The 14732-nt window shown below is 37.3% G+C and overlaps 1 protein-coding gene across 4 annotated transcripts in view; it reads right to left on the reverse strand.

The window, feature by feature from the left end:
* ano10a (anoctamin 10a) overlaps positions 1–14732 on the reverse strand; it is a 41431-nt gene that overhangs the window by 25261 nt on the left and 1438 nt on the right. The window contains exon 2 of one of the 4 annotated variants that reach the window (XM_088411050.1): positions 989–1134. The exons of 1 other annotated variant lie outside the window; for it this stretch is intronic. In XM_088411050.1, the coding sequence (XP_088267176.1) occupies positions 989–1118 (130 nt within the window). In that variant the 5' untranslated portion in view covers positions 1119–1134. Of the gene's footprint in view, positions 1–414; positions 553–988; positions 1135–14732 lie in introns of those variants that run through there. 2 more of the 4 variants (XM_088411051.1, XM_088411049.1) reach the window with 2 other exon arrangements.

The raw sequence follows: 14732 nt of genomic DNA on the forward strand, positions 1-14732 counted from the left end.
CCTTGCAGGGCTGCACGATTATGGCCAAATTAATAATCACAATTATTTTGGTCAATATTGAAATTACGATTATTAATCATGATTATTCATCGTGTTTGGTCAAACATGTCTATTTATTGCCCTTTTTTTTTTAAACGAGCAGTATATAAACAAGGCTTCAAGGCATGATGCTTACAAATCATAACAATACATTAAAATAAACAAATAAAGTAAATAATAACTACAGGACAGCGATTGCCGGGTTATTACTTTGCCACGCTCTTTATCCCCCTCGTGATTCCCAGCGTTCCCGTTCTGCATTCTCTCTCTCTCTCTCTCGCTCTCTCTCTCTCTCACACACACGCACGCACGCACAACTGTGATTTGTACTTTGTTTATGTTTTGGATTTTTCTAATGGATGTTCTGTTGCTAACCTGTTTGCAGTAGCTCTCCTGTTGACTCCATCCCCTCGTAGCAGCCTTCCCCCCAGTTGGACTCTGTTTTCGCTCCAGACGTTCTCATCTCGTTTTTGGTTGATACTTTTGGACTATTTTGGTTTCCCACGCCTTGCATGCGTCTTACAATAATAAACTCTCATTGACTCTCTCCACCTCATGTGTCTGGTTGGGGTCCTTCTCTGTTCGAGATCCACGGGTTATTCGTGACCATTTCAAACCAAATTTGTTCTTTTTTTTTTTTTTTTTGCCAAAAAAGGGTCTCAGTTAGCAGCTAGCACTGTAATATTAGGAATCAGGTGACAAACTCAATGCCATTTCACACTGGTAAATAATATATTACGGTGCTTTTGGCATGCAAACATTTGGGAAACATTGCCCCTGGGCTTGATTTGACTTGTAATCAAAAATTGCTTGACTTTTTAAACGTTAATATCGCCGTGGATCAGCTTAATTAATCGTGGCAGCCAATATCATGATTGCGATTAAAATTAATTGTGCAGGCCTAAACCCTTGTATTACAAAGCATGTCATATGTATGCAATTTGCATACCTCCATTCTGCTGTTTTTCTCTTATCCTCCTCAGTAGCCAGAGAACAGTCTCCTCTTTTGTGTCTGGTGACAGTACGACCACAACCAGTGGTAAAATGTCAGATCCACGTCTGGTGCCTGAAACCTCCATCCTAAGTTACCTTCACCTGTAAAAGTTGCCACATGGGTGATAAATAAATCAAGAAATGTTATGTTAATCAGGAAAACGGTGGATGGTCACAAAACCTGACTGCCTTAAGGTATCAGGTGGCTGGCTACTCACTGAATCACAATTTTCTGACTTCAAAGGAAAAAAATTTCAGTGTGATCATTTAAAAACAATTGCCCTTTTTCACGAATACACACGTAAAATGTTTTTATTTTGCACATAAATTGAGCATATATGCAAAATCAGCTAATTCATGGCACATGCATTTTTCCCCTTACCAAGGGTCGGTTTGCGAAAAATTTTATTCAAAATGAAGAGCTCCCCCCATTATAAAACGTATAAACCAAGCCCCTATTTCCCCACTACAAAACCATGAAGCAACCCCAAAACATTCATAATGTTATTCATCTTTAAGCTGACAGCCTGATACCGTTGTCATTCCTATATACCAATTTTGAATCAAGCTGACTCAAATGTACATATGTGGTCTATCAGACCATCAGACCAAAATATATGGGGAGAGAGCTGTCTAAAATCTCACAGGTTAAATTTTAATGAAAAAATATAATATCTTATGAAAAATGTAAATATTGGTCATTCATAATGAAGTAGACAATATAATTTGGTCTAGTGAGTTTTGTGATTGGTCAACTCCACAAAGGTGCCACAGTGGAGATGGACCGACTAGGCCTGGTTGTTAACTGGACCATTCATGAAAGAGTTTCCTATCAACATAGCATCTCTATAATGTATGCCTGTTGTTTAATGAATGTTAACTCAGCAGCCACCATCTTTTTTCATACGATGAATCATCAGCTTTTGCCACGCCTATTATCAAACATAGTAATGGAAGAGCGTTACCCATGTCTTTTAGGCTTTCCTGACAAATTTTTAGTTACATTCATTCAACGACAAAATACCTAAATATTTAAATAAAGACTGCTAGCACAACAATGTAAATTAAGTTCATAAATGTCTTCAGGACTAGAATCAAAGGTGTACAATTTTGAGTAGAGTGAATTATCCATGACAAGTTACAGCAGCTTTTACTATTATGTCAATCTTCGGACTTTGTGGCCACACCATTACTGAATGTTGTAATATTCTTTGTAGGGCACGAGCCTTGTCTAGAGGCTTTTCTGACAAATTTTCAATAAAATGTGTTCAATGGGCTCAACACAGTACATAAAAACGTGAATAAAATATATACATTTCATGCTGCCACAAGACCACTTTTATACTGAAAAATGACTATAGACATAGAATGAACACGCATCAATTGTCAATTTTGATTGTACTATCTTTACTTTTTTTGTGAAAAATCATTCTCCATATTCTGCTCTTTACATGTCATATCATTTTTTTTACGCTCCTTCCAGTGTTGTATTTTAGGTTAGAGTTTATAGCCAATTAGAATTAAGTTGACTTGTGTCGCCAGGCCGTAAGAAATCTGCCTGCAATCAGACCCATTTGAGGGCATTCGTAAGCTACAGTTGTGGGCTTCTGTCCAGTGTACAACGACATGAGCAGTGTGCAAATACATATGTGAAGGGGCCCATAGGGTCAATAGAAAGTTGCAATAGCCAATCGAGTCATAAAATGGCCATCTTGAAGCCTCACGTTGAATATGACGTGATTGGATGCTCACTGCAGGGAGGCGGTGCTATGTTGAGAAACAGTGTTTAACGTTGAAGAATTGAAGTTAAATAAAATTATTTAAAAAAATAAAATAAGTGGAGCTGTGTGTTTCTTCGGGTGATCTGCACTAAAGGCGTAGCGTACAACGAAGACAGTCCCGCGGACATTTAGCAGACAAATCAAATCTAATCGCTTTTTTCTTTAACCCACAATGGCTGAAGAAAAGCAAAACGGAAATTGGACAGATGCTACTTTCAGCATTGCCGTAGATGTCAATAGAAAAGGATTTATAATCGGAAATGAAACGCACAGACAAACTCTACAAGCAAGTAATCGAAGTCATTCTGAGAAAAGAAAGAAGAATGCATTTTGTATTGAAATAAGTGAAGGACAGCAGTTTTGGTGAGTCAATCATTTATTTTTTTCATTTTTAATATGCTTTTGTAATTTCATTTTGTTCATATTCAATTAGTGGTAAAGAAATAAATTGATGTTCTCATATTAAATTTTGATTAGTAATTTAGCATAGTCTTGTTAAAGCTTGCCTGCTGTTGGTAGACTTCATAAAACTTAATGGACAAATAATTTTAAATAATTATTAAAGAAGGAAATTCACATTTTTCAAATTCAATATAGTTATAAAATAGTGTGTACATGGAACTGTGTTATTCTAATAAAGATTGAGACAATGTAATGTCAGTATAAAGCAGATATGGTCCTGGCCCAGGGGAAGTGGGGACAAGTCGGCACCTCCAAAAGGAACAGATGGCAGTCCCCCGACCAACATTACACCAGGAACAAAAGGCTAGGTGTGGCCTTCAAGAGAAGATATCAGTCAGGGTTTTATGGTGCTCAGACTTCCTCCCGCTTCAAAGAATGTCCGGCAGAACAAAGACTTTTGAAGACACCATCCCCACGCAAACAGACCCCCGCGCACGCACACACGCACACACCGACAGGCACGCACGCACGGGCACGCAACCACGTGCACGCACACACCGACAGGCACGCACGCACGTGCACGCACACACACGCACACACCGACAGGCATGCACACACGTGCACACACACGCACACACCGACAGGCACGCACGCACGTGCACGCACACACACACACACACACACACTTGCAATCCACAGTGGGACTAGATGACCCGGAAGGGTATAAGAACTGAATGTTGAAGGTGAAACGTTGCCATTTTCTGCTCCGACCTGCGGCAGGACTGGCCCGAGGCCTCGTGTACTTTCCCACTCTGTCTGGATTAAATCAATTGTTTCACTATGTTGTGGTATGGGCGATCTTTCAACAAAAACGAACACGCTAGGAACTAGTTTAAGGCAAGAAGCTTTTTCTAGATTCCTTCATTAACTATCTTAAGTTTTGGCAGTATCACATATAAAGAGAAGTTTTAATTGCTGATGTATGTTTATTGATGTTTAAATGCTCCGGAAAATAGTCTGTGTAGCCCAGTAATACGTACGGACCGCTACTGATGTAAGATCACTTGTAAACTGGTGAAGTGTTCTTGGAGGATTGCCCATCAGGCCAAATGGTTGCTATAAAAGGGAAGCTTTTTGCATTTTTCTAGGTTCCTGTTTGTGTAATTGCCAAACGACTACATTTGATGAGTCAAATTCAATCGAAGTTACAAATGTATATTCAACCAAATTTAAAAATGACAAAGTTCACCTGAAAGATACAAATGAATATTTTTAAACAATTTGAATTAAAAAAAAAAAACAACAACATTGAACCAATGACAGCTGTTGTATACATTTTACAGTGTACTTGAGCCTAAAAAGAAAAGTTTGTCTACACTATAAGACTACTTTAGCTTCAGGCTAGAGTTGTTTATGTTTACAGTGGCAAATGTCACCGTACTACACAATGCTGAAGATGGCTTCACGGGCACGCTCCTGTGAACTCAACACGCTCCAGGCTCAGCAGGTAGCACTAAATGGCGAATGCATTTAGTGCATTTGCCGAAAATACCACGTTATGCCATATTAAGCAGTAAGTGTCCAGTGCAAAGATGCCTTGACGGCAGGTCATAGGGTAAGATCCTCCTCACAGTCTATGAGGAGTGGGTTCATCCTAACTAAATCTGCATCAGTCGATCTACAGGTCCGCATGAAAACATTCAATTGGTCTCTCACCATCTAGCCCCCACTCTAAACCAGAAGGGGCAGGAAGGAGAAGAAGAAAGCTGCAGTCAGTCAAACCCATGTCTGAGTGTAGAAATGTGTTTTTAGTCGGGATTTAAAGATTTTTACTGAGGTGGCTGCGCGAACTTGGTAGGACATTCCAGAGCACTGGCGCACGAACGGAAAAAGCCCGGGATCCAGCGTACTTCTTTTTAGCCTGCGGGGTAAAAGAATATAAGAGTTTGAGCTTAAAGTAGTTCATTAGATGTTGCTACATTCTGTGTATGAGAGTGTGAGACTGTAAAGTGAACAAAACAATATGGGGTGCAAGGGAGTGTAAGAATGGAATGTTTCAGGGCTAACAGGGCTAGTCGCGGGGACGAGATGACCTTGGCACCTGGTGGAAAACAACTTTGAGGAAAACTACAACCAGGAGGAGTAAGCAAGCGATTCTGCAGGGGAAGAAAGACCAATGAAAGCAAGCTAAAGTTAACAACAGTATACACATAGCCAATAAAATAATGCCAGGATGCCTTTGTTGATGTGCCATTTGTATATTGTGTAGTATAACTCATTGCTGGGCAACTCGGATGGAGAGTACGTCTGCTGGTGGCAACAGCGGCGTACAGGGCTGTATTGAGAGGGACCCGAGACCCAGGTGCTTGTATTAGATCTGCGTGTTAGGAATAAATCCACTCGTGTGTGAAAATGCCGGCTTCCTGATACCTTTCTATTGCAGAACGAGCGCGCAAATTGTTGGATGAGTGGCAGTTGGGTAAGGTCACAAATTGGAGTCAGATTACTAACTTGAGTTCATGTTGATTTAGAAATAAAATTCCAACAGGGGTCATTAACAAACCAGCGTATTGTGATTGAAGTTGAAGGAACATACGGTGATACTCAGACCAGATAGGAAGGCGCTAAGATGTGTAAAATTGTATAAGTCATTAACAACATCTTAAAATCACACCTCACGTGTACTGGTGATATTTTTGTTCAAGATTATCATAAAGTCAGATTCTGATATCATCCAATGCCTACTCACAAACATTCAAAATAATTAAATAATTTGTTACAATTGTGAATGACAATTCTCCCGATATGCTCAGAGATGAACAAACTAGCACACGTTGAATGCTTTGCACATACAACTTACAAGCTTACTTGAAAAGGTTTATTTTCATCTTGTTTGTCATAAATGCACTGAGAAGTATTAATAATTTTCAATTGGGCAACATTATTTTTTACATTTGTTTAATCTTTTTTTTTATATAATGTAAAAGTTATCAAATTTATAGCTACGTTCAAAGAGCAGTGGTTGTCCACATGTTGTTTTGGGGGACAAAGGCGTGTTTGTTACGAATCAAAACTTAGTCAAAAAAAATAAATCAATAAATCATTTTCCTTTTTTATTGTCTTGCAAAGCAGACTGAAGTTGTGTGATGATTCTTTGCACATCAATAGATTGAAGCAGAAATCATTTTTGCTTGATTGAATCATTTTGAATCAAAAATTGATTCTGAATTGAATCGGACACTCCAAAATTAAAATCGAATCATGAGACAAAGATTCCCGCATCTAATTGTGTCCTTTTTACCACACAATTTTTGGAACTCCATACATTTCTGTCGGACCCATAGTTTTATAATATTGCGAGTCCCGGGGACTCAACTTTTTCCTGAGGTAAAATGAGCACTGCAGTAGTCAAGCCGGGACTTAAACGCATTAATGCATTAAAACGAATTAATGTTTCAACATTGCTACGAGACAGAATAGGGCGAATCTTGGCGATATTGTGAAGGTGAAAGAATGCAGTTGTCGTAGTGTCCTAAACATGCATTTGAAAAGAGAGAGGGCCTGCAAATTATGTTCACACTCAAGGGTACACGACACCAGGAGCTGAAGTTGTAAACGGAACTCGACGAAGGTGAGTAAATTAAGCCAATGATGTCGTAACATTTGACGGCTGTTTACTGTGGCAAATTATAACATTAACTTTTTGTGTGTTTTGACCAGTACAACATGTTTATGACGTTACAGACGTTTCACGTTTTACTGTTTTAATTGCCGATGGTACCGCGCGTCTTAAAATGTTAGCTCAAACGCAAAAGAACTTTAACTTGGCACTGATCAACACAGATAGTCAATCACTTATTTTCATTAGCTGGAAATTTAACTGCATTGTGTCACATTGAAAAGAACTATTACACGAATTAAGAGGTTAGAATTACTTTTACAGGTGTATTTGTACAACCAAGATGACTCCTTAGGAGCCAAACCAAACATTTTCAGATGTTTCTGTTCTACTGTTTAATTGTATGCATTCCTAGCCCATTTACAGTCATATGAGTTGTTGGTGAAATGTTGTGGTCAATTGTCCTCATTCTAGCCGCTAGAATGAGGACATTTGACCACAAAAAGAGGACAATAGCAGAAAGAAAATTGGAAGCATGGTGTTGGCTTGTTTTAAATATGAATTAAGAAATTGACACAACACCTACTGTGCTCAGGTTTAAGACAATCAATATTTAGGGCCCGAGCAGCTACCGCTGCGAGAGCCCTCTTGTTTTTCTCCGGATTATTAGGGCCCAAGCAGCTACCGCTGCGAGAGCCCTCTTGTTTTTCTCCGGATTATTGTTATTATTTACTGTGCAGCGCTATTCCATTTTTGAGGGCCTAAACATGCACGAAAAGTCACCAAAATTTGCACATTTGTCGGGCCGGGTGAAAAATTTGATATTTTTGTGTTTCCCAAAAAAATGCAAAAAAAAAAGCTCTGCAGCGCCACCTAAGGTCGAAAAAGTGCACCTGGTCCCGGCCTGTTTGACCTAGAGCTACGAAAATTTTTAGGCATATGTAGGACCTAGAGACCTACAAAAAAGTCAGCGTGAGCCATGTGCTCAGATGTACAGAAAAAGAGTTATGAATTTTTGAATGTGCATTTTTGGCCCATTTTTGCACGTTTGCAGGTGCCAAACTGCTCCTTGTTTCTCCTAAACGCTTTACTCAATCACCTTCAAATTTGCTGTGGTCCATATTCACACATAGGGGCACAAGTGGGCAAAATTTGGTGCAGATCCGCAGACATATATGATAGGGGCGTGGCTTCAAATTGTGTGTTCAATTTTTCCTTCGCCAAGAGGGACAAAAACCTTAATAACTTTGATGTACTAGCTTAAAAAAATCTAAAACTTCATAGACACATGGAAACTTATGTCTTTAACACCTTTAAAAAAAGTTTTTTTAAATACCTACTAGCGCCGCCTAGTGGTTGATTAAAATGTCATTTTTTACACTTTCATGTATTGTGCTCAGTCTGTTTGAGTAAAACAAATGAAAATTGGTCAGAATATCATTAAGACATGGAATATTAAGGTTTTAAATTTTACGACTTTTCGATAATGGGCGTAGTCTGCACGCCACCTCAAAGTCAGATGACTCGCCAAAACGAAAAAAGTGGCTGTAATTGGCCCCTAAATGGCCTTATGAGTGGAAAATAGCCTCTCACTCCCGGCCCGTTTGACCTAGAGCTACAAAAATTTGTAGCCTTATGTAGGACCTCGAGCCCTACAAAAAAGTCAGCGCGAGCCATGTGCTCAGATGTACAGAAAGAGAGTTATGAATTTTTGAATGTGCACTTTTGGCCCGTTTTTGCTCATTTGCAGGTCCCGAACTGCTCCTTTTTTCTCCCAAACGCTTGACCCGATCGACTTCAAATTTGCTGTGATGTTTTATCTGACTGTGAGGCACAATTGTTCAAATTTTCGTGACGATCCGCCAACAAATATGTTGGGGGCGGGGCTTCATATTATGTCTTTGATGATTACTTTGCCACATGTGAAACAAACCTTTATAACTCAGCTTTCTAAGCTTGGAAAAATCTGAAACTTCACAGACACATGGAAACTCAAGCCCTTAACACGTTTTTAAAAAAAATTTCAATTGCTTATAAGGCCACCTAGTGGCAAACAAAAATGTCAGTCTGATGTCTCGCGAAAACGAACAAAGTTGCTGTATTTGGACCCAGATGGTCTTATCTTTTCTAAACGTCATATATTTAATGGGTTTTCAATGCGGAATACACCTATTATCGTATTTTTTGTTATAGTGCGAGCGCCACCTAGTGGCAGCCAAAAATATAGCATTTTTTAAACGTTTTTATGTGTTTAGCTGAGCCCTTTGAAGTAATATTGCTGAAATTAAGTCTGAAAAGCCTCTAGAAAGCCCTGCTGGCCTCCACCAATTTTTACGAAGTTTCGATAATGGGCGTGGCCTCTACGACCATTTTCATTCCGAAGCTTTATCTGTCCAGTAAAAGTTGCTGTAATTTGACCCAGATGATCTGATCTTCTCACAATTTCACACATTGGATGAAAATATTCTCCTGAACATATCAACAAAAATATATTCCACTTTAAAACTAGCGCCACCTAGTGGCTGCAAAAAATGTCATTAGTCCAAAGATGACAGTCAATCCTGTTTGGTTTGACCTACAGCTATAAAACTTTGTAGGCAAATGAAGGACTGTAAGACCTACAAAAAAGTCAATAGAAGTGATGTGCTAGGATGTACAGAAAAATTTTTATGAATTTTTTTAATGTGCAGTTTTGTCCCATTCTTAGACATTAGCTGGTCTCAAACTAGTGCCTTTTTCTCTTAAACGATTCACCCCATTACCTTCAACTTTGGCATGAATCATTATCCAACTGAGGGGCACACATAGTCCAAATATCATGAAGATCTCTTGACATAAAAGATGGGGGCGGAGCTTCAAATTATGTTTAATACTTCCTTCGCCAAGAGTGACAAAAATCTTAATAACTCAGCTATGACAGCTTCAAACCATCTGAAACTTTCCTGGGACTTTAAAAGTAATGCAATAATACAGCTATGTGATAAACTTTCAAATCATTTACAGTGCCACCCAGTGGCGGAAAAAAATCTCATTTTTTATACTTTTATGTACTGTGAAATTCCTGTTTGACTAAATGAACTCAAAAATGGTCAGAAAAGCTATGACACATTGGAACATTAAGGTTCTCAACTTTAATGACTTTTCATTAAAGGGTGTCGCCTCTATGCCAACTCAAAATCCGCTGTCTCGCGAAAACGGTAAAAGTTGCTGTAATTGGACCTAGACGATCTTATATTTTTAAAACTTCGTATATGGGATGGGAGTCCAATGTGAAAGACACCTACAAGCCTATTTTTTAATCATAGTACGAGCGCCACCTAGTGGCAGCAAAAAATATAGCAAATCCTTAATGTTTTTATGTACTCTGCTGAGCCCCTTGAAGTGACATCCCTTAAATGTTTTTTGAAAAGCCAGTGGCCATGCCTTATGCCCTCCACAAATCAGTACGATGTTTCGACAGTGAATGTGGCCTATATTGCATTGAAAGTCACAAAATTGGAACAATAAAAGCTGCAGTAACTCCACCCACATTGTCCCACCTTGTCTAAATTTTACATATTTGGTAAGAGTCCTGCACTGAAGTTATCTACAACTACTTTTTCATCATTCATAGTCCTTGTTCATCTACAACTACTTTTTCATCATTCATAGTCCTTGTTCATCTACAACTACTTTTTCATCATTCATAGTCCTTGTTCATACCCCGACCTGTTCATACCCCAACGTGCACAGGTCTGCGAGGGCCCTTTATAGCTGCTTGCAGCTCTAGTGTTTTTTGTTTGTTTGTTTTTTTTAGACAGTTGTCTCCTGCCCCCAGAATTGGCTAACATGGAATTGAAGGAAAACAGAATGTGGAAGTAATTGCAAACACATTGGTATATAATTGTTTAACAATCTAAGCACATCATGGTGTCTTGTACAATATACTTTAAACATATTTATTCATGTTGTTAACTTTGTGTAGGTACATTTTGTGACTGACTTGCCACAGAACAATTACAACTCTAGAAAAACAAATCTAAAGTTTTGGGCCCGCTGTGAGTTATCATAACCAACAACTATTGCAAGTTAAACACATGGAACTTAAAAGATCAGATGGCTTAAAATTCATTTTCCTTTTTCATGGTCTTATTTCAGACCTGCCACCATTGTATGGCTTTGTGGAGCATAGGGACAGGACAGAGAAGTCCTAGGTCAGTATTCTTCAAGTCAATGTTTTTCTATTTATCTTTTTAATGCCATACAGTATCCAAGATGTTAGTTGTCTTTAGACAATGTATTTGGCCACATTAAGAAAACATGGATTTGTAAATGCAAAAGGATTAATATAGATATTTTATTTTATGTATTTGTCCAAATGAAGAAATAATAAACGTTCTACTTCAAAGTTTATGATAGGCTGCTTTTCTCGAATGGATCTGGTCACACATAAGAAAAATACAAATGCTTAAATGCAAAATGTTCACAGCAGCCTAATATAAACTTTTTGAAGTAAAAATTTCACATCTTCTCCTCATGGCCAAATGCATTTGAACAAACAGCAGCCAAATTACTGCAAATATGTGGCTAATTAGGTGTAACTATGAATCTGCCCAATCAAGTCATTCTGGTATCAAATACTGTCCCAAATAGAAAAGCTACTTGGCAAATAAATTAAATAAAATCTCGTGGTGGCAAGTAAAGGTTTAACTATAAAATTTAAAGTTTGTTGAATTAAGAGCCTTGAAATGAACTTCTCATTTTTATATGTGCTGTTTTTACCTCTAGATGTCAGTATTGCCTCAAGTATAACGTTCAATGTAGACATATGTCACATCAAGTTTGGGGGTTTTAGTTTTACCCATCATATTACTTGGTGACACAAAATGTTAATTTAAAATTTAAAATGTTAATTTAGTTCACGCTGCTGTGAGGCATCACCAGGAAATTGATGTGCCATTTAAACTATGGCTACATAAGGCTCCTGTTGGGGATGGTGGCAGAAAGGAGAGAAGAGGAGAAAAAAAAACTACAGAGAGCACAACATTTTTGATGGACTGATAAATGCTGTTCAAAGCATGCTGTATCCCAGTTTGGACTTAGTGTTCTGAAATATGACATTTTAGTTTTCGGACCAAATGCTTAAAATCTGCATTATGGTGATAAAGAGACAATGTTGAAAAAATGTGTAGTTTTCCCACTTAGCATACTGACAGTTAAATTCTGTATCCTCGTGAAGTGCACTGACATATTTAAAAAGAGCAGAAGATTATATGAAGGTAAATTTGGTGCAAAAATAACTGGTTCTTAGGCAAACTGGTTACTGTACTTGTATGGAAATTTAATAAGATTGTAGCTATAGATGACGTAGCTATATAAAATGTTTTTGTATTTTTTTTAAACAATAAATTTGTACTTGTATTAAAAAAAAAAGTACCTGTAGGAACAGTTACTTACATCTGTAAGACCTCATTTTGTAGTTGTAGCAAATTGACTGGGGTGGGGTGTGAGTAGTTCCACAACTACAAGTCATTTGATCTATAGCTACAAAATGATTTTATACAGGTACAAGGTACTATTTCAACATACAAATTTATAATTTTGTAATCCAAGTACAAATTTCTTGGCTACAAATACAAAAATATAGTCCACTGCTGCAACAATTTCTTTTTACTATTGCAAATGTATTAAATTTCCTTTGAAAAAGTAAACATTACCTTTATACAAGTTAGTTTTGGACTCGCAGACAACTTACCTATCACGATTAATGGCACACACAAAGTACTGCAATCTGAAGTTGAAATATGTTGTGGTTATTGGGGGCTTTAATGTTTTGTGTTCAGCATTTCTTTGAAATAAAGGTTATTTACATGTTCAAGAACGGTGAATATTTTTGGACAATGAATTTTAAAATTATTTCATTTTGACTCACAAATGGCGGACCTACTATGCGTACATTAAACAGGTAAAAGAAAAAAAACATTTATTGCCGTAACCCTGGTAATCAAAATACTTTTTCAAGAGCATGGTGCCCAGGGGAGCAATGTGTTTTCATCACTCTTTCCATGTCTGCTCTTGTCATTTGGAAGTCCCCTCTCCCAGGTTGGTTCAACTCAACAATACAGTCATAGTAATTCCAGCCAGGACCGCACAGCAAACAAAATGGTTGCTGTTCGTTTGATAGCTATGTCAAACTACACACAGTTAAACATATTGTGCATTATATAAAGACAAATTCACCATTTGCCAAGAATGACAACACTGTATTGTGCTAGATATCTATATTCAAAAAATGTTGTGAGTCCCGAAATGCAGTGTAAGACAGTGTCCCACAATCCTGAACGTAAAATTTACACAAGTTTTGTTTGAACTTGTTGAGTTGTAACGCCTCCACGACCGCCACAAGAAAATCTAACGCCAATGGAACTTCAAGAAATCATCATGTTGATTGATGTAACTACCAATGTGAGCTTAATAATTCCACATATCAATTTTACTAAGGCCAACTTGCTTATCCACCATCAGAGATTTGTTGACAATTGATTTTATGTTGTGCCTGGAGACCAGCCGATGATGTATTTCGCCTAGTACCGGAGAACAGAAACAGACTCCAGCACACCCACGAAGATAAATGAATTATTTGACATTAAACATTGGCTTACCTTTTAATAATTTGTTTGCTATTGTTATCAACAAAACATACAGCTCCACAGTTTCTTAGTTTTTAAGTAATATAATTTGACACCACTATTAATTGTTAACATTTCGACTGTATTTTAAACCCAGAAACAGCAGCGTGTGCATGTTTGTGTTTAAAGAGTTTTGTTTTTGTTTTTGTTTTTTTTTACTGGTTGTTGACTTTTTCCTTCAACAACTGAAAACAGAACAGTTTATTTCAATGACTATAAATTGTAATAATGTACAGTTTTAATTCCATCTGAAAATTTGCACCGATTTGTTATATCTTAGGTAATGCCCTCAAAAATTTGTAAAAGGGATATTTCATGAGGCTACTTCTCCTATACTGTTTGGTGCAGAACAGCTAAAAAACCCAAAGGAAAAAAAACAAACACATAATGAACACTAATTTGTGAAGACAATCACATTTTCAAACAATATTTGCAAAGCATAAATATCAAAATGCAACTTGTTCTCACAAGTCTAGGGAATTCTAAATGATAATTCAACTATTTTTAATGACAATCACATTGTCACAACACTTTCATTGTTTCAAATTGCTAAAATTTTTTAAAACAACCCCTCAGACTATAGTTTTTAGAGGCAATCGAGTCGACACCATGTTGTTGACCACTATAATGTCTCTACATAAAGGAAAGAACACTATTCACCATCTTAATTTTTTTTATATCATATATTAGCTTCAGGATAACATTTGTTAGGTTTTACTAGTTACCCGTAATTTAAAAAAAAATATTCACCAAATAATTTCTTTGCATGCTCTTTTGACAAATCGTCATATCAGAAATGCTGGAGAAAAAAAAGTCTGTTTTACAACCGTCTTGGAAACAAATCGCGATTTCGAAAGTGACGGCTATTTAAAACCATCCAAATCTGTCAAAACCGGTCTTTTTTTTTTTCCCTGCCGCGTCGTCTACCTTAACGGGCGACTGCAGCATGCAAAGCACGTTACATTTCTTTTTACATTTACAATTGTCATAATAACAACGTCAATAACAATAATAATAATAATAAAGATAATGATAACAGGAATAACAATCATATTTGTTCAAACAAGAATAATTCAATTAAAAAAAAAAAAAAACAGTAAGACCTCTGCCAAAATTTGCTGCCAAACTCACCAGCATCAACCAAAGAAGTATGGCCTCTAATTATTTTTTTTTTTTTTTTAAATGCAACATAGGGCATTCCAAAATAAATTTATTTCAGTTTTTGCCAAT

The sequence above is a fragment of the Hippichthys cyanospilos genome, chromosome 3 (assembly GCF_059441005.1).
Source record: "Hippichthys cyanospilos isolate Australia breed blue-spotted pipefish chromosome 3, RoL_Hcya_1.0, whole genome shotgun sequence".
NCBI lineage: Eukaryota > Metazoa > Chordata > Actinopteri > Syngnathiformes > Syngnathidae > Hippichthys > Hippichthys cyanospilos.